This window comes from Panulirus ornatus, chromosome 1 (genome assembly GCF_036320965.1).
Source record: "Panulirus ornatus isolate Po-2019 chromosome 1, ASM3632096v1, whole genome shotgun sequence".
Taxonomy (NCBI): domain Eukaryota; kingdom Metazoa; phylum Arthropoda; class Malacostraca; order Decapoda; family Palinuridae; genus Panulirus; species Panulirus ornatus.
Window position 1 is genome coordinate 34594349 of NC_092224.1, and position 24998 is coordinate 34619346.

Consider the following 24998-nt stretch of genomic DNA (forward strand, 5'->3'; position numbering starts at 1 on the left):
TGAGTAAGTGAATTAGAAATTTTTGCCACTTAGTAAGATAAGCATGATGAGCATATTTTACAAAGGGGAAGGAAAATTTTTGTTTTTTAACCAGAAGCGAAACAAATGGAAGAGTGAAATTTTATCAAAGAATTTATTCTACTTCTTCTACTATCCATTAACCATCAAGGATCTGTAATTCAGTGCTCCACTTCTTTATATCGGTATTTACATATTTGCCAAAATACTTTAGTTTATATGTTTATACTTTATCTTACGTTTTCTTTTATAAGACTTTTAGAAAACGTAAAAGTTGGGAGAGACCCTAGTAATTAGACTAGCTTGTGTAGTATTGGGAGTATGTACTAAATATTTTGCTATTTCATTATTTTACGTCCAGTTGGTTTTATTGATAATGAAGTGGAGGGCACCATAATTTGATTTTATACCATAGTTTTTATGCTGTAATGAGAGATATAGTAATGTCTTCATCTATCGACAGAAAGGGCCAAGGGCATTCAGCGAATGGATCAGAGAAACCAATTAGTTGTTTAAGGTTAACAATTGTAATATATTAACGATAACTTTCTTTTCGTGTAACTCCCCTCAGGCCATGAACGGAAACTCTGATGTTTTTACAATATAAAGACCTCTATTTAGTGTCACTTATAAAAAAAATGATAATAATAAAGAGGCTCTAATTGTTATGGATATCAAATATATAAAAGATTTATACTGTTCATGATTTTTCTAATAATCAGTAAATGTTAAACCCATGACTGGACAGAAAAATAGTGACAACGCTAGCACTCGTATCCAATTCATCTAACTACAATGTAATGTTACAAAATACGACATATAACAAAGAAAAGTCAAAGTAGATATTCAAGTCCCGTTTGGACTCCATATGTAGTTAACGGTGGAACAATGTAGATTGAGAAAGCTTTGTTTCGTTATATTTTTTCGTTCCTTTTTATCATCACCTTGAAATTCCTTCAAAAAATGTCATGCTTTCCAATAATGTTCTTTAGATGTCTATTTTTGTGTTTTGGCTGTTAAGAGAAGTAGAAAAAATTCCATTTTTTCTTTATCAATTTTTATTGGAAAGGTTTGTAATATACCTGGTAAACTGCTTTTATTTCTAATTCATTAAGTATTTCTAAGACTTTAATCAGAGAAATTATCTCAAGCAGGTGAGTGATTTAAGGTGCTTGTTATATGCCTCAGGAAATGCTATACCTACACATACATTAGATATGAAAAAAAACAAGGAACCTGCGCTCCCCAGCTGTGAATAGGACAGGAAAAGATCCTATTCACATTGTCAATGGCTTTCGTACACTCAGAACTGGCCTCTCTTATATAGAAGCGTGTAGCATTCGGTGATGGTGTACATTGAGTTAACACCCTCACTTAATGGATGAGCAGTATGCTGAACTGAAAAAAAAAAAATTACATCAGTGCAGAAGCTTTTGTTGCTCCCAGCAAGTAGACATAAGATTTCTGGCGTTCCTCCATCGGTCTTGTTCATACAGAGCATTTTAACGATGACCAGGGCATGAGCAACACCTTCCAAAAGCATTAAAAAGATGCACCAAACTAGGCAAGTTTTAGTTTGCTGAAGTTAGAAAAAGGGACATCATTAATAAGCGTCTTTCTAATTTCTCACTTTGCGCGCCGTGCTCAATCATCAAGGCAGTATGGACTATATTTTGAGATCCACGTTGTTTGATCATTGTAACATACACTGTAAGATAAGTAAGACTCGCAGGAATTATCCAAACACAACCCAATAAAAACTTACAGAGGCTATTAGTTGGGTAAATATCACATTTGACAACATTAGGTTAAGCAAATCCGAGTTTTAAAGTTACCCGGATTCTTACCATATTTCCTTGATATCCTGGGAACGTATTCTAAGTTATCTTATTGCTTTTCAATCTAATCCTATCGTCAAGTTAACAAACCGACATGAGATTCAGGTATAAACAAGCAAACCAGTTTAAGTATATCTTATATGTCTTTTTCTGCAAACTTCTTTTTTTCATTAACCCGTCATCTGCAGTACAGACGTTTCCGTTTATTTGGTAAAGAAATTTGCCTAATTTTAAAAAACTCAGCATTTCCTCGATAGATTGCGAAACACTCTTCCTCTTATTTCACAGCTAGATTATGAATATAGTGACCCATCTCATGACAGTAAGTACGTTTTCTCTCACAGCTCGCCTCTCTCAAGGCTGGAGTGGAGATCACCGGTTAGCGCTTTTTCTCAGCGAACAGTGTTAATAGCGCACAAATTACCCTTTTGCAATGCATTTATTTCAGATAATTCATCCCAAAACGAATGATAAAAACATGATTACTGGTGAAATCGTGAGCTTCGACGGATATCTTCTTGCTAATTCAGGAACTTTCTTAAATGTGCTTAACAAGTGTGTATATCAGGAAATCTTGTTAGCTCACCTTTTCTTTTGTAGGTAATAGCTTGTAAGGAAATTCCTCGCTATTAAGAAAAAATTCGGCATTAGTAATTTCTTACTTACCATTCAATCAAGAATATCTTCAGTTTCTTATGATCTCATCTGTACTATATCTAACTATATATTAGCCAGAAGTGTTTGTGGATTGAACAGCAATTCGAACACATACTTTCCGATTGAATGAAAATAGTAGGTGTTCGTATATGCGAATGTATGTTTAGCTTTGAAAATAGGTTTATCTATCTCCTGCACTTAGAATTTTATTTTCCTATTCATAAAGATATTCATTAAGAAATATTCCCTGAGGTATAATTTTCTTCCGATGTGAACGCTGCTTGAACGTAAACAAGGGAGTGGGGTCAGAAGTGAACTTGATTGGTGAAACGGTGGGCGGCTGATATACATTTCAGCCAATCAGCACTGCACGTTACATTGACGTCACAAGCTTCCGCCGTTACCTAGCAAGTCTGCTTGCCTTGCTTGGATTGCAACAGTTCCCCCTTATCTGGCAAGAGGAAGAACTGTTATCCTTCGCAGATCGTCAGGATTTTTCCATCATGATGGACGAAGTTCTGAACGCTGGTGATAAGCACAAAGACAATTTCTACACCGTTTTAGGGTGTGACCCGAGCTCTTCGGTGAGTAACATATTAAATAAGACAATTCTATTCCTTTTGAAACTATGTTCAGCTTAAAGGATACGCGTAGACCTGTTGCGCCTGGTGCCTTCATTGATTTTCGGTCCGTCAAATTGTGTGATTTCACCGAGAATTACAGAAACTGTAGTTTCGTGAAATTTCAATGGATTAAATACCCTTCCTTCATTGAAATGATGTTACATTAGTTGTAAAATGCTTACGATTTTATAGGTAATTAACTACCGGTGTAGCAGTTTACACGCGATTAAAAAGAAATTAATTTTAAGCGTGCAATAGTGACCTTATATTCAGTTACTTTTATGTTGGTTCATTTAAAAGAAAATACGTCAGTCAACGCTTCTCGCACTTTCATCCATTTTTCTCATATTCATATATTCATTTAATCTTTTAAGAGCACCTTTTGATTGGCGTTGTTAGTTCTTTTACTACGTTTGAGAGAATTCATGTACTATTGTACTTGCTTTCTATCGTGATGTTCACAGTAGCAACGGTAACGTTTGATAGGATAATGATATGATAATGATGGTAATTATGATAACTCAATGGTACACTTGAAACCCGTTCACTTAGGGGACTCGACATGTAAAATTTCAAGATAACTCGAAGTCTATAAGAGGAGATTCTTTGAGGCGACATGCAAAATCACGTACTTATATACATTGATCACACTACTTTACTAAGATTAACTATTCGATAATCATGAATTTTGGTTTAATCAAATATAAGCGAGCGGCTGTATCTTTAAATGGATCATTTGCGACAATGAAATTCAGCGTAGAATGATAATTATGTCCCAGCTGATTAATTATTTTACGCAGTTACTTCCTTGAGGTACTTCATATGTAGATTAATTAAGTGAAATAAAAGTTGAAACTAGAAATATTCCCTCATTGTGTTTTCCAAAGACAGAAAAGTATTATTAATGTTGGAGAATATCACAAAAGTCCAGCGGGTGACGTGGAAGAACTAAACTTTCCTTGTCAAAGTCTTGTTTCGATAATATTTTTAGGACGACCGTCATATTTATGGATGAAGTTTTGAAACACGGTGTTTCCCTCTCTCAGTATGTTTTCCTTGTAATTAATAATATAAGATGGTTTAAAATTAATTTCATGCTCGTATTAACGGGTTAAATAGATCGTCATATTTACGAAATGTAGTTTTGATACATAGGGTCTCATTATCTTAATATGTTTTCTTTCTTAATAACGTCATAAGATAGTTTATAATTACTAATTTACCATAGTATTAACGCGTACAATAGAAAATTATAGATATTTACAGTGAGCTTTCCTGTGTGTGCATTCGATGCAAGGGATGCCTCCGGGAATCCCAAACTTTAGCTATTCGCAGGAAGATGGCTAATGAGTTTTCATGATGCTCTTACAATCTTCTCATTTGCCTCCAGTCATCGTTGACTGTGAGCGTTTTAGGGGATTTTTAGCTTTACATGAGATGATAAGACGTACGAAGGAAGAACTGATGGAATCTTCTAGTAACTGGCTGTCACGCAGTTGGGTCAAGTCCGCACAGTTAAGCTTGGAAGCTTGGTGGCTCCGGGAGAAAGCTCTCCTATTTCGTTTAGGTTAGATTTGTGGCTTTAATGATTTCATTATCAGATTTTCCTTGGTCTTCAAAGCCACTATCCCGACTTGTTTCGTTTCCGTTAATCATTTAGGGGTAATTATTGATTTCCCGCGAGGTAATTTTAGGTTGATCTACGTACCCTCTATGCAGTGGTATTTTTCTGTTATAACTACTTTTGTTGGACTTTTCAGATTTCTTCAAGGCCTAGAAATCTTTTCTTTTCTCAAACTTAAGAAGATAAATTACTCTATCATTATTTCAGCAACTTTCCCTCTGTGAAGTGCAGTATTCCAAAAGAGAATGGTGCAAGGAGACTAAATTACATGGTTTCATGAGTTTGTTTAAACAGCTGATAGTGAGATTGTAATTAAATGACGAGCCTGACAACAGAAAATGAGGAAGATTTACAGTGAGATGTATTGTGTCCCAGGTTTCAGATTTGCTCTTTTCATAATATCTGAAAATATCGTACACATGTTAGGCGGAATGGATTGAAGAGTTTAGTTGTTAAGTAGATTATGAATGGATATAGAAATAAATTTTGTATATACCTCCGTCGAGTCGTATTTTTGCTCTTAGAAATTACACATCTATGCCTCTGTCATTCTTGGGCCGATCGCATTGACTCTTACCAAGTTTATTTCCTGCAGCAATACATATTGAGTGCTTTTTTTTGACATAGGAAATGAAATTTGAAGGTAATTAGATTATTAAGTGTAATTCCTGTGACGTAAATGCGGAAACCCCCATGCTCATTACATGTGAATAATTAACTCGTGCTTCCATTTAGATCCCTTACCTGAGGGTGTAGAACAGTAAATGTGGACAGTTACACAGGTAAAGGAACGAGTATATAGTTGAAGTGAACAATAATATTTCTCATTAGTGATAATAAGATAATACCAATAACTAACTGTTTCATGGAATGTGATATCGGAAAGTGAAGCCTTTGAAACGTTAGAAAGTTTGAGAATGAAAAAAAAAAAATAAAAGCAAAATGTAACATAACAAACATAACGTAAACTCCCATCTTGCATTTTGTTGTTTGTTGTGACATTACGGTTATAAATTTTCCATGTAATAATTCCAAGATCTCGAAATTGATTCGGTCTCCGAGTTCAATTAATCTCAGTCCGATTCATTCGCTCTGGACCGAAGTGAAGCATGTTATTACTGATTGTACGTCACGGCTCAGTAATTTTTACTCGATTTCCGAATATTGTAGGAAATCACGGATTGGACGATTAAGCTCCTAGATAGATTTTTCAAATGTTGACTAATGATTGAAAATTGTATATATGTTAGAAGAACTCAAAAATAGAGAGATCTCTTGTATTGTAGACCATATTTACTGGGTATATTAATTGTGACTCACTTGAGTTATCTTCAAGAGAGTCAAAATGATTAGCGCACGATGAGACGTTATGGGAAGAAATAGGCAGAGCTCATAGCGCGATGTGTACCATCCCTACGCCATCTCTCATAAACCCTTGAGCGCGACGGTACGCCCCTTGCATATGACGGTTTGTTCTTTGACCCGTCCTGTAAAGGTCAGGTCAAAGGCGAGGCAATTAAACAGCTAAGGCCGGATTGTTGTTCCTACAGGTTGTTTGAGAGAGTACTGGGCATGAAATATAGAGCAACCAAAATAGATGAACAAAGGGGTATTAAGAACTCCTGTGGTGTATCGGTTAGCGTTCCTGACCGTGACGCATTCACGGGCCGCCCAGGGTCGAGCGCATAGGTCCGAATCCTGGTTGCGGCATTCGTCACACAGTCAACCCAGCTGTTCATCTACCCGTAGGGGATGTTCGATAAAATGGGTAACTGGCTTAGGGTATATATTAATGAGATGGCCTTGAGTAGAGCCTCAGTTGCCCGTGCCGCCTCATCTAACTTAAAAAAAAAAAAACTAATAATAATAACAACAACAACAGTTATAATGAGAGTAATAGTGACAGTGCAGTGAGTCAGCACCGCAGTGGCTATCGCGTTCCCTTTCTTGGCCCAGTTTGCGGTCTTTCCATACTGCCCCATAGACAAAGAGGTTTACTGGACCTCGGTCCATGAAGACAGGCTTCCTCCCCGTCTCTCAAATAACATTTGAGGCCACGTAATTCACATGATTCTTTACCTCGAATCACAGAAAAATTCTGTCCCTAGGATTAGGTAACTAACTACCTCGTATCTCCTGCATGTCGTATGAAATGACGAACAGAGTGCGCGCGATTGCGAGGGAGTTTGTACTGTGAGCGTCCAAAACCAAGCCTCGACTTACCCTTTGACAGATCAGGCTGAGGTGTGTCGTGAGTGTGAGTGGTTGTAATCAGGATAAAGAGAAGGGGGAAAGGAGGTGGTGCAATCTTGGATCAGAGAGGAACCTGGTTGTCCCGGCTCTGAATGAAACAAAGTTGAAGGGGAAGGAGGAAGAATGGCGCGGAAATGTCAAGGGGTGAGGTCCGCGGTCAGTGTGAGGAGGACAAGAGCGGAAGAAGAGGTGACACTCGAGATAGAGAAGGGACTGTATGTGTATGAGACAGAGAGAGAGAGAGAGAGAGAGAGAGAGAGAGAGAGAGAGAGAGAGAGAGAGAGAGAGAGAGAGAGATTTGAGCTCAAGATGCGTGTGGATTAAAACGACAGCAGGTGGTGACATGGTGGGTAGATAGTCCTTATGTGAGTGGTAGTGAAAGAAGTGAAGGTACAAGGAGTGTAACTTTTTGAGAGGAATTGGGCGAGTGCCTCGGAAGTTATGATGCAGTGGACCGAATCCACAGTTTAGGGATGTGAGTGAATGCAAGAGAAGGTGATGCGGCGATGGAGTAGATTATCTGTGTGGCATTGGGTCCCCGGTGTATGTGATAATGAAGAAAACGTCGAAATAGGAAGAAAAAAGTTACGTATATGATTATTGTATCTGATCGACGTGTTTGTCCTGGGGAGGTTGTCGGGTATACGTGTGTTGAGAGGGGGGCAGCAAATGGAATGTCTGATCTTTTCTTAGTGAGGGTTTTTGGTGGGTATAGGAAGAAGGGGGTAAATGACACGTGTAAAGGAATTGGTGAAAGTGAACAGTTAGGGAAAAGTGGCCAATGTATGCAGAGATATCAGACGAGGTTGGGTGAAGAGTGGCATAGGGTGAGTGAGTGAATTTAGGGGAGTGGAAAGTGTTAACAGAAACGGTGCTTAAATGTACGGGTGAAATAGGTAGCATGTGGAAGGCGAGATGTAAGAGAAAGGGTAGTGAATAGTGGAATGAGGAAGTTAGATTGCTCGTGAGAGGGAAAAGGGAAGGGTGAATGAATGGTACGTGCGAAGAGGAGTGCAAGTGATTTTGGAAGGAACATCCAGTGGGAAATGAGAAATGAGGTGAAAGAGTATCGAGGAACTTTAAGAGATAGTACGAAAATGTTTTAGAAGGATGTGAATAATGTGAGGGCAACAAGAGAAAGAGGTTATGACATCTGATGGGGAAGTGGGAACAGAGATATAAGCAAGAGGTGGAGTCATTATTTTAAAAGAGTCCTGAAGATTTCAGATGAGAGAGACAAACAGTGAGTAGGGGACGGAATGGTGAATTTTATTGAAAAAAACGAAATCCATTTGTAAAGTGCAGTGTGGCAACGCGGCAGGAGTGGATGGGATTGCAGTTCTGTTTCTCAAAAAAAGGGGATGACAGTGATGTAGTAAGTCAGACTTTCCCACGGTTGTATGGCTTAAGGTGATGTACTTCAGGGCTGGCAAAGTGGATTCTGTAGTACCCTTGTATAAAGACAAAGGTATCAGAATTGGATGTTCGAACTACAGATGTTTAAACTCTGTTGAGTACACCACGGTAAGAGGTAAAGGCGCAGTGATTGAGAGGGTGAAGCAGTGTGATTGCGGGAGAGGTAGAGGATGAATGGACCAAGGGCTTGTTTTGAAGAGTATGTGTGATGAATGCTTGGATATAGAGAGGGATTTGTATGTGGCACATATCTAGAAAAATGCGTGTGATAGGGTTGACATAGATGTGCTACGAATATATTGCTTAGGAGGAAAGCTAGAATGTAATCTCCATACCACCAATATATATATATATATATATATATATATATATATATATATATATATATATATATATATATATATATATATATGAGTGTGTGTGTGTGTGTGTGTGTTGCTACGTTTATTTCTGTACGATACCGGATTCCGCCTGCTCGAGGGTACAGTGCGAGTAAAAAGTCACCGCGAGCAAGGCTGTATCATCGGGGGAACAATCTGGTCAAAGAACTTCTCACTGCAGAGGAGTCGACATTTCCTTACTCCTGGAAATAGTGCAGTCTTAGGGTGCAGGAGGCTTTAAAAAAAGGTGGAGGGTAACACCAGGACTCTTTCATGGGAATTAATCCTGGGATACACACACACACACACACACACACACACACACACACACACACACACACACACACATATATATATATATATATATATATATATATATATATATATATATATATATATTCCTATGAGTCCACGGGGAAAATGAAACACGATAAGCTCCCAAGTGCACTTTCGTGTAATAATCACATCATTAGGGGAGACACAAGAGAGAAATATAAGTCAGCTGATATACAACGAAGAGACGTAGCTAGGACGCCAGTTGGTAAACACGTGATTGTCCAAGATTGTCTTGTTCCTGAAGTATCCTAGGTGCATGTTTTGGGTGCATAGAGTCTTGAGCTCCTGAATGAGATGAAGCGCTGATGTGTTGCAGAAATTGGCCGCCTGATCGCGCGTACGCAGCGCCCAGTGCGCCTAGAAATCTTACGTGTAACCACATAATTTTTTTGGCTTTCAGGCGAGAATCCAGGCTTTATACCCCTAAGAAAGGTAAGAGACAACCATCTTGAAGCACAGGTGAAAGAAATGCAGCTCCCAGAAACGAAGAGCCCAAAATGAAGTGGCAACAGGAAGAGTAAAGAAAGAACATCCTTCCGTCAAGATAGCCTGAAATACATTGAGGCGGGTTACTGTTGTTCACACTTTTAGAAACGCTAGTATTAGCGACCAGCGTCACACGCTTGTACCCACAATAAAGCTTAGCCGTGTATCGCCTTTTAAAATATTTTGGGAATGGACAATTTTTTTTGCGGACACTGGGGTTGTTAGGGAGGTGAATGCAAGAGTTTTAGAGAGGGGCGAGTATGCAGTCTGTTGTGGACGAAAGGGCTTGGGAAGTGAGTCAGTTGTTCGCTGATGATGCAGCGCTGGTGGCTTCGGGTGAGAAACTGTAGAAGCTGGTGACTGAGTTTGGTAAAGTGTGTGAAAGAAGAAAGCTGAGAGTAGATGTGGCTAAGGGCAAGGTTATTAGGTACAGTAGGGTTGTGGGACAAGTCAATTGGTAGGTAAGATTGAATGGAGAAAAACTGGAGGAAGTTAAATGTTTTGAATATCTGGGAGTTGATTTGGCAGCGGATGGAACCATGGAAGCGGAAGTGAGTCACAGGGTGGGGGAGGGGGCGAAGGTTCTGGGAGCGTTGAAGAATGTGTGGAAGGCGAGGACATTATCTCGGAAAGCAAAAATGGGTATGTTTGAAGGAATAGTGGTTCCAACAATGTTATATGGTTGCGAGTCGTGGGATATAGATAGGGTTGTGCGGAGGAGGGTGGATGTGTTAGAAATGAGATGTTTGAGGACAGTATGTGGTGTGAGGTGGTTTGATCGAGTAAGTAATGAAAGGGTAAGAGAGATGTATGGTAATAAAAAGAGTGTGGTTGAAAGAGCAGAAGAGGGTTTATCGAAATGGTTTGGTCACATGGAGAGAATGAGTGAGGAAAGGTTGACAAAGAGGATATATGTGTCAGAGGTGGAGAGAACGAGAAGTGGGAGACCGAATTGGAGGTGGAAGGATGGAGCGAAAAAGATTTTGAGCGATCGGGGCCTGAACATGCATGAGGGTGAAAGGCGTGCAAGAAATAGAGTGAATTGGAACGATGTGGTATACTGGGGTCGACGTGCTGTCAGTGGATTGAACCAGGGCATGTGAAGTGTCTGGGGTGGCAACGGGAATGAATAAAGGGAGCAAGTATGAATTATGTACATGTGTATATATGTATATGTCTGTGTATGTATATATATATATGTATACGTTGAAATGCACAGGTATGTATATGTGCGTGTGTAGACGTGTATGTATATACATGTGTATGTAGGTGGGTTGGGCCATTCTTTCGTCTGTTTCCTTGCGCTACCTCGCTAACGCGTGAGACAGCGACAAATTATAATAAAAAGATATATATATATGTGTGTGTGTGTGTGTGAATGTATAAGCTTGTGGTAGGGGAGAAAGAATTCAACCTACGTATTCTAGGTGTGTCGTAGAAGGCAGCTAAATGGGTGGAACGGGGATTGGGGGAATGGAACCTCTACCTCCTAGTATTTCAGTTTTTAAAAGATTGAACGGAAGAAGGAGCCGAGCGGGAAGTGCTCATCCCCCTCGAAGGCTCAGGCTGGGGTGTCTGAATGAAACCAAGATGAGAAGAATGGAGAGATTGGCAGTATGTTTGAGGAAAGAAACCTGGATGTTCTGCTCTAATGAGTGTAACAAAGCTCAATGGTAAAGGGGAACATTGGTTTGGAAATGTCGTAGGAACTAAGTCAGGGGTTGGTGGGAAGGCAAAAGCTAAGGAAGGGGTAGCCATACAGCTGAAGCAGTTGTGGAAGAGTGTAAGGAAGTGAGCTCCAGAATAATATGGTTGAAAATGAAAATTGATTGCGAGAGACAGATGAAGTAAATTTGCTGGTAAAAGAGAAAAGAGAGCTATTTGGGCGGCCCTTACAGGGAAGGAGTGCAAATGATTGAGACATGAATAAGAGAAAGAGGCAGAAAGTCAAACGGAGGATACATTTGTTGAAAAAGAGGGCAAATGAAAGTTAGTGGGAGCGAGTATCAGTAAATTTTGGGGAGAATAAGACGTTTTTGAAAGAAGTTAATAGTATGAGAAAAAAAAAAAACAAATGTGAACATCGGTCGAGGGAGCAAATGGGAAAGTGTAAAACAGGGACAGGTAGTAAAGAAGTGAGGAGATGGATTGAGTATTTGGAGGGACTATTAAATGTGTTTGATGACAGGGTGGCAGATGTAAGTTTTTTTATTTGGGGTAATATACATTGTGAGACAGTCATGGAGAGTGGTTTGTGAAGGAACAAGGTAGTGAAAGCCTTGCATAAGATAATATGTGGCAAGGCGGCTGGAGTGGATGATATTACGGATGAATATCTTAAGAAAGTGTGTGATTGGTTGGTTAGGATTTTCATTGTATATATGGTTAATGGTGAGGTGCCTGAGGATTATCAGAATGCACGTATAGTGCCATTGTATAATGGCATGATGGCTAAAGGTGAGTGTTCAACTTACAGAGGTATAAGTCTGTTGAGTGTACCTGGTAAGTTGTATGGGTAATTAGTTACAAGAAAGACATGTACAGGACTCAAGATTGGGGAGTACCAATGTGGTCTCAGAAGTGGTAGAAGATATGTGGATCAGGTTTTTGCTTTACAGAATGTGTGTCTTAGAGAAACAAGGATTTGCATGTACAGTTATAAATCTTGAAAAAGCAATGTCTTGTGGTTGGTCCTAAGAATTTAAGTGTAGGGGGAAATCTACTAGAAGCAGTGAGGTTTTTATCAAGGGTGTAAGGCATGTGTACGAGAAGGAAGAGACGAGAGTGAATTGCTCCAAGTGCGGGTTAGCCTCCGGCAGGGGTTTGTTATGTCACCATGGGTGTTTGGTTTATTTATGAATGTGATGATTAGGAAAATAAATGCAAAGTCTTGGAGAGAGTGGCGAATAGGCTGTCTTTAGAGGATATGGGGGCTTAGGAAGTGAATCAGTTGTTTGTTGATGATACAGCACTGGTGGCAGCTTCGAGTGAGAAACTGCAGAAGTTGGTGAATGAGTTGAGGGGAGTGTATGAAAGGAAGACGGTGAGAGTAAATGTGAATAAAGGCAATATTTAGCAGAGTAGACGGACAGGATTTTTGGGGGTGTGAGTTTGAATGAAGAAAATATGGAGTAAGGTAAAAGTGTTCTGTATACCTGGTAAACAGTCCTCTGAAGGTGTGGTAATATACGAAAGCGCTCAGGATCCTAATGTATTTCTTAGTTTTGCTTTTGTATTATATATATATATATATATATATATATATATATATATATATATATATATATATATATATATATATATATATATATAAGATGTCATAGGACGTAATAATACTCTGATGTATACATGTGGAGGTGGTGGTGACGAGATGATTTTCGCCGTGGAAGATGGATGCCTCAGGTCACCAGTCTTCCAAAAAGATAAAACTGACAACCTGCCATCGATTGCACTAACCCGGGAGCGCCTCGAAACGCCCTCCTGTGATTTTTAAAGGCGACGGAGACGGTTATGCGACCCCGATCAAGCCGGCGTCACCTCCTGAATGATACGTTTCGTGTGTAACCTCCCAGCGAGTGGTTGTTGCACGTGATGCTGGCTTTAAAATGTGACTTGTTTTATAACGCGTGTTGAAAAACATCACGGGGTAATTCCCGCTGTCAGGGAGGGCTCTAGGTCAGGTGCAGGTGCTGTTGAGTTGGTGGCGGTGGTTGGCAATGTTCGCAGCAGCGATAAAACTGTTGAGCGAGTTTCTTGTGGCTGGAGGGAATTGGATGTTCGTTGTCATGCCGAGTTGCTGAAGCAGGGAGGAAGACGGCGGGCATACTGACAAGTTCATCACCGTAGTGAAGTTGAGTCACCTTCTTTTACGTCGAGTACTGGAACGCTACGTAGGTGCTCTTCATGCTCGAGTGTTCTGTGCTCGATGTATTCAGGGTGTTCTTGACGCTGGGGTGTTCGGTGATTCCAGGCTGTTTAGATGCTCAGGTTACTCTTCACGCTAGGGTGTTCAGTACGTCCAGGCTGTAGAGGTGTTCAGGGTGCTCTTCACTCTGGGGTGTTCAGCTGTTTTCTCGTAGGCAGAGTTTGTGAATTTCCCAATGGCATCATAGTAGTCTCTTCTTTGTATAGTAATTGACTGTTCTACGTCTTGTCTCATCCTTGTATTTTCCCTGACGATGTGATTATAACACGAAAGTGCACCTGGGAACATATCGTGTTTCATTTTCCTCTTGGTTATCAATATATATATATATATATATATATATATATATATATATATATATATATATATATATATATATATATATATATATATATATATATTCCCAGGGGATAGGGAAGAAAGAATACTTCCCACGTATTCCCTGCGTGTCGTAGAAGGCGACTAAAAGGGAAGGGAGCGGGGGGGCTGGAAATCCTCCCCTCTCAGTTTTTTTTTAATTTTCCAAAAGAAGAAACAGAAGGCGGCCAGGTGAGGATATTCCCTCAAAGGTCCAGTCCTCTGTTCTTAACGCTACCTTGCTAACGCGGGAAATGGCGAGTAGTATGAAATATATATATATATATATATATATATATATATATATATATATATATATATATATATATATATATATATATATATATATATCCGACTCCGCCTGCGTGAGGTTACACTGCGATTGAAAAGTCACTTTGGACACGGTCATATCATTGTCAGTGGACGAAAGGAGTACATTCCCATTGAAGAACTCACTCCAAAGGAGTGCATCATTTCCCTATTGCCGTTTGTAGCGTAGCTCTATATGGATGGTTAGTTAGGTGCGGGAGTTCCATAAAAGGGGTCCTGTGTTTACGTAAGCAACATGTCAAGGCATATAAATAAATAACGGTTTATTGGATTTAGGTAACCATTCGACTGAAAATACATACTGGAGGTATTACACATACAAGAGTCGCTGACCAATCATACAAGAGCTTAAGATTGGGTTTGTGAGATTTTTCCACACATTGAATAAGCTCATGGGTGAGGTAAGCCTCTAAATAGACGGGGTGGTAGATGTATAGGGATGTTTACGGAGTGAATTGTATGGGGCATACATTACGCACTTGGTTGAATAGTTGTAGTAATATAGTAGTTGACATACCACTTGTAAGCCGAACAGAAAACTGAGCTGTTCACTTGTATAGCTATGCACTTGTTCGTGGATTGTTTAAGAATTTCGTAGTTGTAGGTACAGGACTGTTCTTATATCTGTCTGTACGAATTCTGATTGCAACTAGTCGATTGTCGTGAAAAACGGCGGTCCCTTGGTGGAAGGGCGTAGTATGAGAGGTGTCTGTGACGGGGTGCGTCAGCATTTTGTTTGCCAAACCTACCGCGTCAGCTGCTGGTGTTGGTCGGAGGGGGTGGACAGGTTGAACGGGATGAAGGCCTCTTGGTAGGTAGTTTAAGAAGAACCCAAGATGATTGTGTATGCCCCCTTCTGCATTCTTTCTAGCTGGCCCCTTTTGTGTAACTGTTAGTGAAGAGGACCAGGCTGGGGAGTCGTGTGTTTGTGCTGATATGATTGGTATGATTATATCATCTTTGTATGGCTTCATGGTATAACATATTTCCAAGTCAAGGCAGCAGCAACTTGATGAGTTAAAGCCACCACAGTGGTGAATTCATTCTTCAGTCTTACCCACTCTTGTCTTCACAGGGTAAATCCACTGTCGAATTCATTTTCGCCGGAATTCCAAAATAGCCTTGCCACATTGTGTTTCTGGGTCATGAGTGTGTCGCGCTGATGGCCAGGATATTCTCTTTGTTACGAGCTTTATTAGAAACCAGGGTGAATGTATTGATTATTGATTACATATTGGTTTCCGCGGTTCACCTGACGATGCAGTGCGTGTTCTCTTGAAGGCCATCTCTCAGTGCTGAGGATCTGCGGGGTCTATAATACTGCTGATGCTTACATGTTACACGATTTGGCAAACGTACGGACATAATGGATATCATTCGGTGTGTCTCTTATGGACCAGTTGGTAATTGTTAACGGGATTTAAGAAATCAGTGTGGAAGATGGAGGTTGATGAATATGCTCAGGTTGATAAACCAAATTTAGAAAATAATGGTTTTTATATTTTAATATCAAGACATTTGACCTGGCAGCTCAGTGTGAAAAGTTAACGTCGAATTCCTTGAGGGGATAAAAAAAAAAAAAGAAAGAGATTCTTAATGAATTTAGAAACTGAATCGTAACATCTAACCAGTACGACTAGGACGAAGGTGTTTGTTGAAAGTAAACAAAGAATTCAATCGGAAAATAAAAAAAAGCCTTTCAAGGGTCATTCATATTATTAAAGCACAATGAATCCATCCCATTATTAATCAACCAAAAAGCAGCTCTCGACCCTCGTTTGAACTGCCACATCTTACTTTGGTGTGACAATAAAAGTGTGACCGTCATTTGGCTCAGTTCTAATTTCACGAGAATAAGATTTTTTTCCCTCGCTCCAAGCGTCCCATAAGGACACCTGAATTGCACATCCTTGACTTTCATTACGCAACCGAAATGAACTTATTTGGACATGAAGAGCCAAATGCAACATTTTTAAGCTTATTGCAGGATTCTACCTTCACAGAATGACTTTGATTCACAAGACTGCAGCAACTTGTGAATCGTCAGTCAGTCGTACCTTCACAGAATGACTTTGATTCACAAGACTGCAGCAACTTGTGAATCGTCAGTCAATCGTACCTACATGGAAGATTTTGAATAAGGTCAGTAACTTGCGAATGCTTCCGCTGATCAACACACCAGTAACTGGCCATCGTTCTAACTATGCGATTAGAAATGTATAGGTATAAAGCCCACTACCACGTCCAGCTGATGAAACCATGATGCATGTACCAGACCCTTGCGCCTGTGATGAACACGTCAGCAGGATTGTTCCACTGAACACTTGATCCGCATTAAAGTTCACAAGAATATTCCATGATCCCGCACGGCAGTGTACCACATCTGGGAGGTTACGAAAATGGTTATTTGAATTATGGCAGTCTCTTCGTTATAGGCTTTCCTTTGTATGTACTACAGTCCCCAGTTTGTATATATGGGACTTTATATAATGAACAAGGTGCTGCAAACAGTGTCCTCCATAGGGTTGTGTCCCTTGCTATAATATAAAAGACCTCTTTTGTGGTGGAAAATAAGAACAGCTTATTCAGGCCCACCTTGGACAAAGCTTTGGTGTTGATATGAATGTTCCAAAATAAAGAGTTGAAATAGATAATCTTGTGTTAATACAGCTTAAGAGCGTTGAATATCTTACTGAATTTACAGACAGGCTGCAGACTTGGGGAAACGCATTGAATGCATTGAGAGATTTATTAAACGACTACAGGTCCAGTGTAACCTCGGGCAACCTACGCTTTGTTCATCGGAACAATTCGTCCTTGAGGGCCTCTCACCAAGTCCACACAGTGAAACACATGTTTGGTAACAATACATCACAATGATGTTAATGAACAAGATATTATCGAGTGATTTATTACGCATCTTTAGTCAGCAGTGAGTAGAGAGGAGGCCAGCATGAAATGTGGACAAGCGAATACTCAGAATTATGAATACCGCAGCCAAAGTATGACATGCAATCAACACATGTATACAACACAATACGACATAGTACATTGAACTCTGGTGTAGTTTGTAACAAAGGTTACGCACTGCGAAGGAATTTAAAATGCTTTCGTATAGCTACAGCAGCTTTAAGTTAGATCACCTTTCATTTACGGGGTGTAGTATCCTAGTACGAAGGATAAAAAGCAGCTTTGGCTTAACCTACAAAAGCAAGGGATGATCCAAAACGTCAAATTCTTAAAGTGTTGAAGTGGTGTTGTTAATCTTCGAGGAACAGAACCCGTATATATGCTGATGAAACATCGCCCTTAAAAGAATATTGCATCAGACAAGCGGACAAGGTACGCCTAAGAATTATTCAGCGGACAGCTAACCCACGATCCACGCAGCAGCTACCTAGCTAGCCCGACCTACTCTTGGCGCTAGTGAGCAACTCGCTTCCATGTAAACCAGTCACTTATAGATGGACTTTGTACGCTCGGTCCATTCAAAGCAAAGGTCCTAGATGGCTGGTATTAATTAAGTTACTATAGCTTTGTGTGTGTGTGTGTTATTACTAGTTGTGTAATACTTGAAGAAAGTTTTACACACGTGTTGCCCCATCTGTCTTAACCTTGTAATATTGTGTACCTTTTCTTTACTCCTTTATGTGTATATACACACTCACACACCCCAGCCTAAGCCAGGTACCCATACATAGACCAGCCCCGAGGAGAGGATGAACACGGGTTGTGTGTAGGCGAATGCCGTGGCCAGGATTCGAACTCATGTGGTTTCGGTTAATATATATCGCGGGAAATGGCGAATAGTATGAAAAAAAAAAAAAAAAATATATATATATATATATATATATATATATATATATATATATATATATATATATATTAACCGAAACCACAAATTTCTATGCCCAAATTCACTGCATTACACATGAGAGAGGGAATGGATTCCGGGCGCTGCATCGTTAACACGGCAAACTAGGAACAATATATATATATATATATATATATATATATATATATATATATATATATATATATATATATATATATATATAATGATTCTCATTAAACTTGTCCTCGGACACGTTACCTGAAAGGGTCCTAGAGATACTCGCGGACCCCGTCGCCCTCTGTCTACCACACCGTTCCTGTTTGCTCTCTCCTTGTATGTTCAGGCCCCGGTCCCTCAAAGCATCTTCCACTCCATCCTTCCATCTCCTCATCGGTTTACCCCCTTCTTATTCTCTCCGCTTTGACGCGTATATCCTTTTGGCACGTCCTTAGTTTTCTTTTCCACATTTCCGAAGCATTTCAGCACACTTTCTTCACTTCTCTGTCATACATATTCTTACTATTCCACCCCACTGAACCCTATCATTTCTTATTCGACCAACCCTCCTTTCATGCATTCACCTACCTCGCCACCCTATACACACACACACACAAACACATATATATATATATATATATATATATATATATATATAGAGAGAGAGAGAGAGAGAGAGAGAGAGAGAGAGAGAGAGAGAGAGAGAGGCAACTGCATATCGGTAAACAGACAGATATAGTGTCGAGAGGCCACCAGTCGATAAACAAATAGGCTGTTCAAAACAAAATTCGCTGGTGAAAACATTTGTTTTACGCTCATTGGTCTCGGTGACATCACGTCCGTCAGTTGTAGTGCTAATTGCACTTTGAATGATGAAGTGTTATTTTTGTTGAACCGCAATTAATTAATTCAGTTCGGCCGATGGCGCTTTTAGTATCAGATCATTAGTGTGTCCAATGCGTGAGAGTCTTTGTGCACCTGACGTAAGAGGTATGGTTGGTAAGGCTGCCATGAGGGGTGCCGTTGGTGAGTGTCTTATAAAGCAGTACAGCTGGTGGGCCTGACTGAGATGATACAGATGGTGAAATCGTCTGAAGTGGTACAGTCAATGGAACTGTCTTCTGTAAGTGGTACAGTTGGTAAGCCTGTCTAAAGTGGTGCAGCTGGTAAACCTGAATGAAGGTGTACCATTAGTTAACTTGAAAAGTGTTGCAACATCTTTTAGACAGGAAAGACAATATAGTATTGGCAAAGCCCACCCCAGTGCAACTTGATATTGGAGTGGTACACTAAAATACATGATAGACCCACAAAGGAGTAACTCCATACTGTAGTGGTACGCTGACGTACCGAGTAAGTCCACCAGTGTAAATTGATACAATATTAGTACACTGATGTATTGGGTATATCCACCAGTGTAACTTCATACTCTACACTGATGTACCGGTTAGGCTGTAAGGCGTAAACATTAATATTATGTAAACAATCATAGTGTAACCTTGTATGCTTAATTGATTACTCCAATGTCGTCAGGGAAAAGCTGTAAGCAGACTGCATATATATATATATATATATATATATATATATATATATATATATATATATATATATATATGTGTGTGTGTGTGTGTGTGTGTGTGTGTGTGTGTGTGTGTGTGTTTTAAGTTGATAATAATAAATTTCATTATCACAAAGATGGTCATACACACAATTCAGTCAGTCGATCCTCTATAATGATACATTCAAGCAGCTGGTCAGATCGTGTATACATCCCAGTCAGCTGATCAAGTCGTATATGAAATTTAAGGAAAAAAGGGGCGTAATTATGCAGGGTATTGCCAGCGGTAGAGGACTGTTGACATTCAGATTAAAAGATAGACAAGGTAATGATGGCTGGTTTGTGAAATGATGAATGTCGAACGAACGCGGACAGACAGGAGTTAGGATTGCGCCTCATCCCACATCACATCATCATGTACTGCGCGACAGAATGAGGAGTAATTAGGGTAGCGTTTAGTAATCATCGAAACGTCTCATCTCCGTCTGCTGATCTTTTGTACTTATGTATAACTTTGTATAGAATATGTGAGGAGACAAAGGGGGACAAAGAAAGAAAAGAAGGGGACATGAAGATAGAGAAATATGAAAGGAAAGAAACAGAGAATGTTAAATGAAAAAGGCAGAACGTGTATAGAAAGGCTATTAAGGAGCGAAGAAAGTCCATTCTCATCGTAGGGAGATGAATGAATGGTATTAGTTTTGAATCAGAGTTACAAACCATAAAGCTGTCATGGATGAAGGGTAAGATTCCCATTCACCTTCTATCATCAGTCATGAAATTATCATTTTGACAGTCTTGCTCTTCACTATCGGAGGACATTATGTCATTTTCACAAATTCACAGATGAGGACAAACTGTCATTTTGACACATGTCATAGTTGAGTTCTGAGAGGATTCTCGGGATTACATATGCCCTCTTTCCGTCCCTCTGTACGCCTTTCTCCCTTTCACAAACTTTATTTTTGTTTCTCTCCCCTTTTTCCGGGTTTCTTCCTCTTTTCCCTTGCTTGCTTACATTTTAAATCTTTTTTTCTTTTTACTTCCGATGTTGCTGCTAATATGACAGCGTAAGTAATGAACTTTGTAATCCCATTGGGGTCTGACAAAGACCCTTTGTGATCTCTCTAATCCTTTCGCGTTACCGCTCACACAGCTCATGTGCCACAACAGAGTAGCCGCTGACAGCGGCACATCTGTAATCAATAGAAGGGACTTCAGGGGCAAGAATTAAATAACCACCAACACCGACTTACGAAGGAATTGCATTCTTAGAAACTGTCTCAAGTCGAGGCATCTTGAGTTGCGATTAAAGCCCACTATGTAAGCCCCTCTTAGAAGTTACAATCCTGATGTATTATTTTTGTTTGTAACTCTTGAGTATGGAATACACAAGAAATTATTTAGGGCAAGAACTGTACAGCACAGTCTCTTCATTTGTTTTAGATTACGTACATAGAAAACAGTGTGTGGTGATGAGGGAGGGTTAGCGGGGAGGACGAGGAAAGGTTAGGGTTGTATAAACTTCCTTTCTCTCTCTCTCTCATCCGATCTAGCCATTATTTTAAATGGAGGAAGTGTTCTTACGTCTTTTGAAAAACTGTAGCATACCATTTCTCTCTCTATAAAGCTCCCTGTAGCAACACGGATGAGCTAAACCTTTAAGAGAACACGCAGTTCATGTTTGTGATTAGGATCCATGTCCCAAAGGAAGATTACCACTTTGTCACGGTGGTCGAACGCTTGCTAACCCCGTTTACAAAGTGGCGTATGGGATAAACATAGGTGGTAGACCAACTCATGGGAAACGAAAATACAAAAATTGAAAATCAGGAAAAAAAAATACTTTCATAATAGGAAAATCTTCAGTAAAGGCAGATATAATGCAACATATGCGCGTACCCATGTTACAAAGTAACTGAATAAAATGATTGAAAATACTAAAATTGTAGTGTTCCAAGAGTAAAGTCTTGAATGAAAGCATAGTAGTGCAATTTCAGGGATGTCATGTTCATTTGGCACTAGTGCCGGAAAATTCAATTTATTCTTAAAATGATTGTGTGTAGATAACAGTGCAAAACTTGGGACCCCGAAATATATAGAGATGATGGGAGGAAGCTGGGGGCCCAGGCCTGTGATGCCATGGCCCATTGTTACACTGTTATACACACTCGGTGTTCATCTCACGGATAAGTACTCTGTAGGATCATTTTGTGATATAGTAGCGATTTTGACTGAGGACGTTCTGGGCATCTTCCTTGGAAATCCTATTGCACACCATTGTCATTAGTCAGGTTAGTCACTTACACCCATAGTTTATCAGTTGTAATGCTATAATCCAGGTTCACCTCAAACAACCGACAGCGGAAAAGCTGTCCCAAGCTTGAACGTATTTCAAACCCTCAGCTCATGCCCATCCACTTCACTGATATCATTCGTCGATTTTGGGCAACAAACCCAAGTCAGCAACATATGTCCTTTTTCCCTACTTCATACATAATCCAAGTTTTAAAGTCCTTACAAGAGCAGCTTCTATATTTGCTCAGTAATGGTTTCTTGGATACAAACACAGAGTCATCTTACATGTGTTTAGTTTTTTCCTTAGAGCTTGTTATAGGCTTCATTCCCATATATGGTTCTTGTACTATAGGTAGAAAGTGTACATTTATTTAATCAAATTTCTTTAATTTTAGGTGGAGCAAATCCAGACTGAATACAAGGTACGCGCACTGCAGTTGCACCCTGACAAGAACCCAGATAATCCTGAGGCTGAGGCACAGTTTCAGAAGTTACAGGTTAGGCATAAACCAATGTCTTCTGCATATAATTTAGTAACTTGATGTACCTTCAGTAGTGACCTAACCCATACGAAATATCTAAGCATGTAAAAGTTATTGTACATAGCACCATTTATGATCGTGCATATTGTTATATAAGGCACAGTTATGTAGGTATGTGATGCACTGTATAAAGTATTTATGAAATGAAATCTGTCTGATGTTTATTTCTCTTGGAAAAAAATAAGGTAGCAATACTTGGTTGAAGGGCTTAATATGATATAGCACCCTATCTTGTACAGAACAGAGGACTTCCTTTTCATTCTTTTATGAATATATTGACAGCCTCGTCTCATGTGGATTGGTGAAAAGAGGTGGTGAGACTTGCATAAAATGAAGTGTGGCAAAGCAACTAGAGTCGGCAGAATTGATACTAAGAGGTATATGTTTGTTGAGTATACATAGCAAGTTGTATTGGAGAGTAGTGATTGAGAGAGCAAAAGCATGTACAGAGCATCAGACTGAGGGGGGAACAGTGTAGTTTCAGAAGTAGTATAGGATGGGTGAAACACAGGTGTTTGCTTTAAAGAATGTGTTTGAGAAATACTTAGAGAAATAGATGGATTTGTTTGTCATTTTTGGATCTTAAAAAAGGTATATGTTAGTGTTGATAGAGATGCCTTGAGGAAGGTCTTAAGAATATACAGTATAGAAGGAGAGTTGCAAGAAGCATTGGGACATTAGATAGATTTTTATGTCGTTTTTTGATTCTAAAAAAGGCACATGTTAGTTTTGATAGAGATGCCTTGAGGAAGGTCTTAAGAACATACGTTGTAGAAGGTAAGTTGCGAGAAGCAGTGGAACATTTTTATTAAGAGTGTAAGGCATGTGTACAAGTAGGAAGAGAGGAGAGAGAATGGTTCCAGGTGAAGGTTGGTCTGTGGCAGGGAAGTAAGATGTGACCATTATTCTTTAATTTGTTTATGATTGAGGTGGTAAGGGAGGTAAATACGAGAGTCTAAGAGAGATGGGCATCTCTAGAGGATGAGAGGGCGTAGGAAGTAAGGCAGTTGTTGTTTTCCTGATTATCCAGCACTGGTGGCAGGTTCACGTGAAAAACTGTTGATGATCGAGTTTGGAAGAGTGTGTGAAAGGAGAAAGTTGAATGCAAATGAAAATAAGGGTATTAGGTTTATCAGGGTTGAGGGACAGGTTAGTTGTGGTGTGAGTTTGAAATGTAGGAAAATTGGAAGAAGTAAAGTGTTTTAGATACCTGGGGTGGACATATCAGTGAATGGAACCATAGAAGTGAGTCGCAGGACAAGTGAGGAGGTAGAGGTTTTGGGAGCATTGAAGAATATGTGGAGAGATCATTATCTTGGAGGGCAAAAATGGGTATCTTTGAAGGTATAGTAGTCCCAACTATATGATATGGTTTTGAGGCATGGGCCATAGACAAGGCTGTGCATAGGAGGGTTGATGTGTTAGAAATGAAATGTTTTGGGACAACATATGGTATGAGGTGGCTTCATCAAGTATGTAGTGAAACAGTAAGAGAGCAGCATGGCAATAAAAAGAGTGTGGTTGAGAGAGCTGAAGAGTGTGCTGAAATAGTTTAGACATATTGAGAGAATGAGCAAGGAAAGATTGACAGAGAGGATATATATGTCAGAAGTGGAGGAACAAGGACAATAGGGAAACCAAATTAGAGATGGAAGGATGGAGTAAGAAACGAATTGAGCGATGAGGCCAGAACATGCAGGAGGGTGAAAATGCATGCACAGGATAGAATGAATAGGAAGAATATGGTATATAGGGGTTGACATGCTTTCAGTGGACTAAACCAGGCATGTGAAACATCCATGGTAAACCTTGGAAAGGGCTTTTGGGCCTGGTTGTAGATAGGGAGCTGTGGTTTCAGTGCTTTTCACATGACAGTTTGAAAATGCATGTGAACAGAAGTTGCCTTTTTTTGTCTATTCCTGTTGCTACTGTGCTAACTTGGGAAACAGAGCTCTTGTATGAAAAAAATAATGTGTGTGTGTGTGCATGTTTGTGATGAATGGCATTGCCCGACTATGCCTCCTTGTGGTTTTGGCATTGGTGAAAAGTTGCCTTCAGTAGGTTGCATCATCAAATTATAATCTCTTCAAGGATCTTCTCACTTCCAAGTTCATTTTCTCCCTGCTGTTGAGTGTAGCACACCCTTGGAGCTTTAGGAGCTTCTGGATTAGGGTTCTTTATATTATAGCCCTTTAAAGACCCCTTGGTGTTTAAAGGGGCCCTGGAGTAGCATTATGATAAATATTAATGAAATTCATCATTCAGAAATGACTTAAGCACTACAAGAAAACAAATACTTTATTAAATGCAGAGTCTTTTCATTTCCCTGTTCAGGTTGCCAAGGATACACTCACTGATCCAGACAAAAGGGCCCAGTATGATCGGTGGTTAAACAGTGGCATAACTGTTAGTTATGAACATTGGTGTGGCATGCAACAACACATGACAGCGGTAAGTTTTGTTGATAGATACTTTGTTTGCCCAAGTTATTTATAAAGATTGTTTTTCAGAAAAAGTGGGGAGAC

General features: G+C 39.7%; 1 protein-coding gene across 3 annotated transcripts in view; it reads left to right on the top strand.

Annotated features, from left to right (window-relative positions):
- The window catches only part of jdp (DnaJ domain-containing protein), a 148950-nt gene that overhangs the window by 115009 nt on the left and 8943 nt on the right, over positions 1–24998 (top strand). For 2 of the 3 annotated variants that reach the window (XM_071660682.1, XM_071660766.1), the window contains 2 exons: positions 22327–22428; positions 24808–24924. In XM_071660682.1, the coding sequence (XP_071516783.1) occupies positions 22327–22428; positions 24808–24924 (219 nt within the window). Of the gene's footprint in view, positions 1–2796; positions 3098–22326; positions 22429–24807; positions 24925–24998 lie in introns of those variants that run through there. The other variant, XM_071660852.1, reaches the window with a different exon arrangement.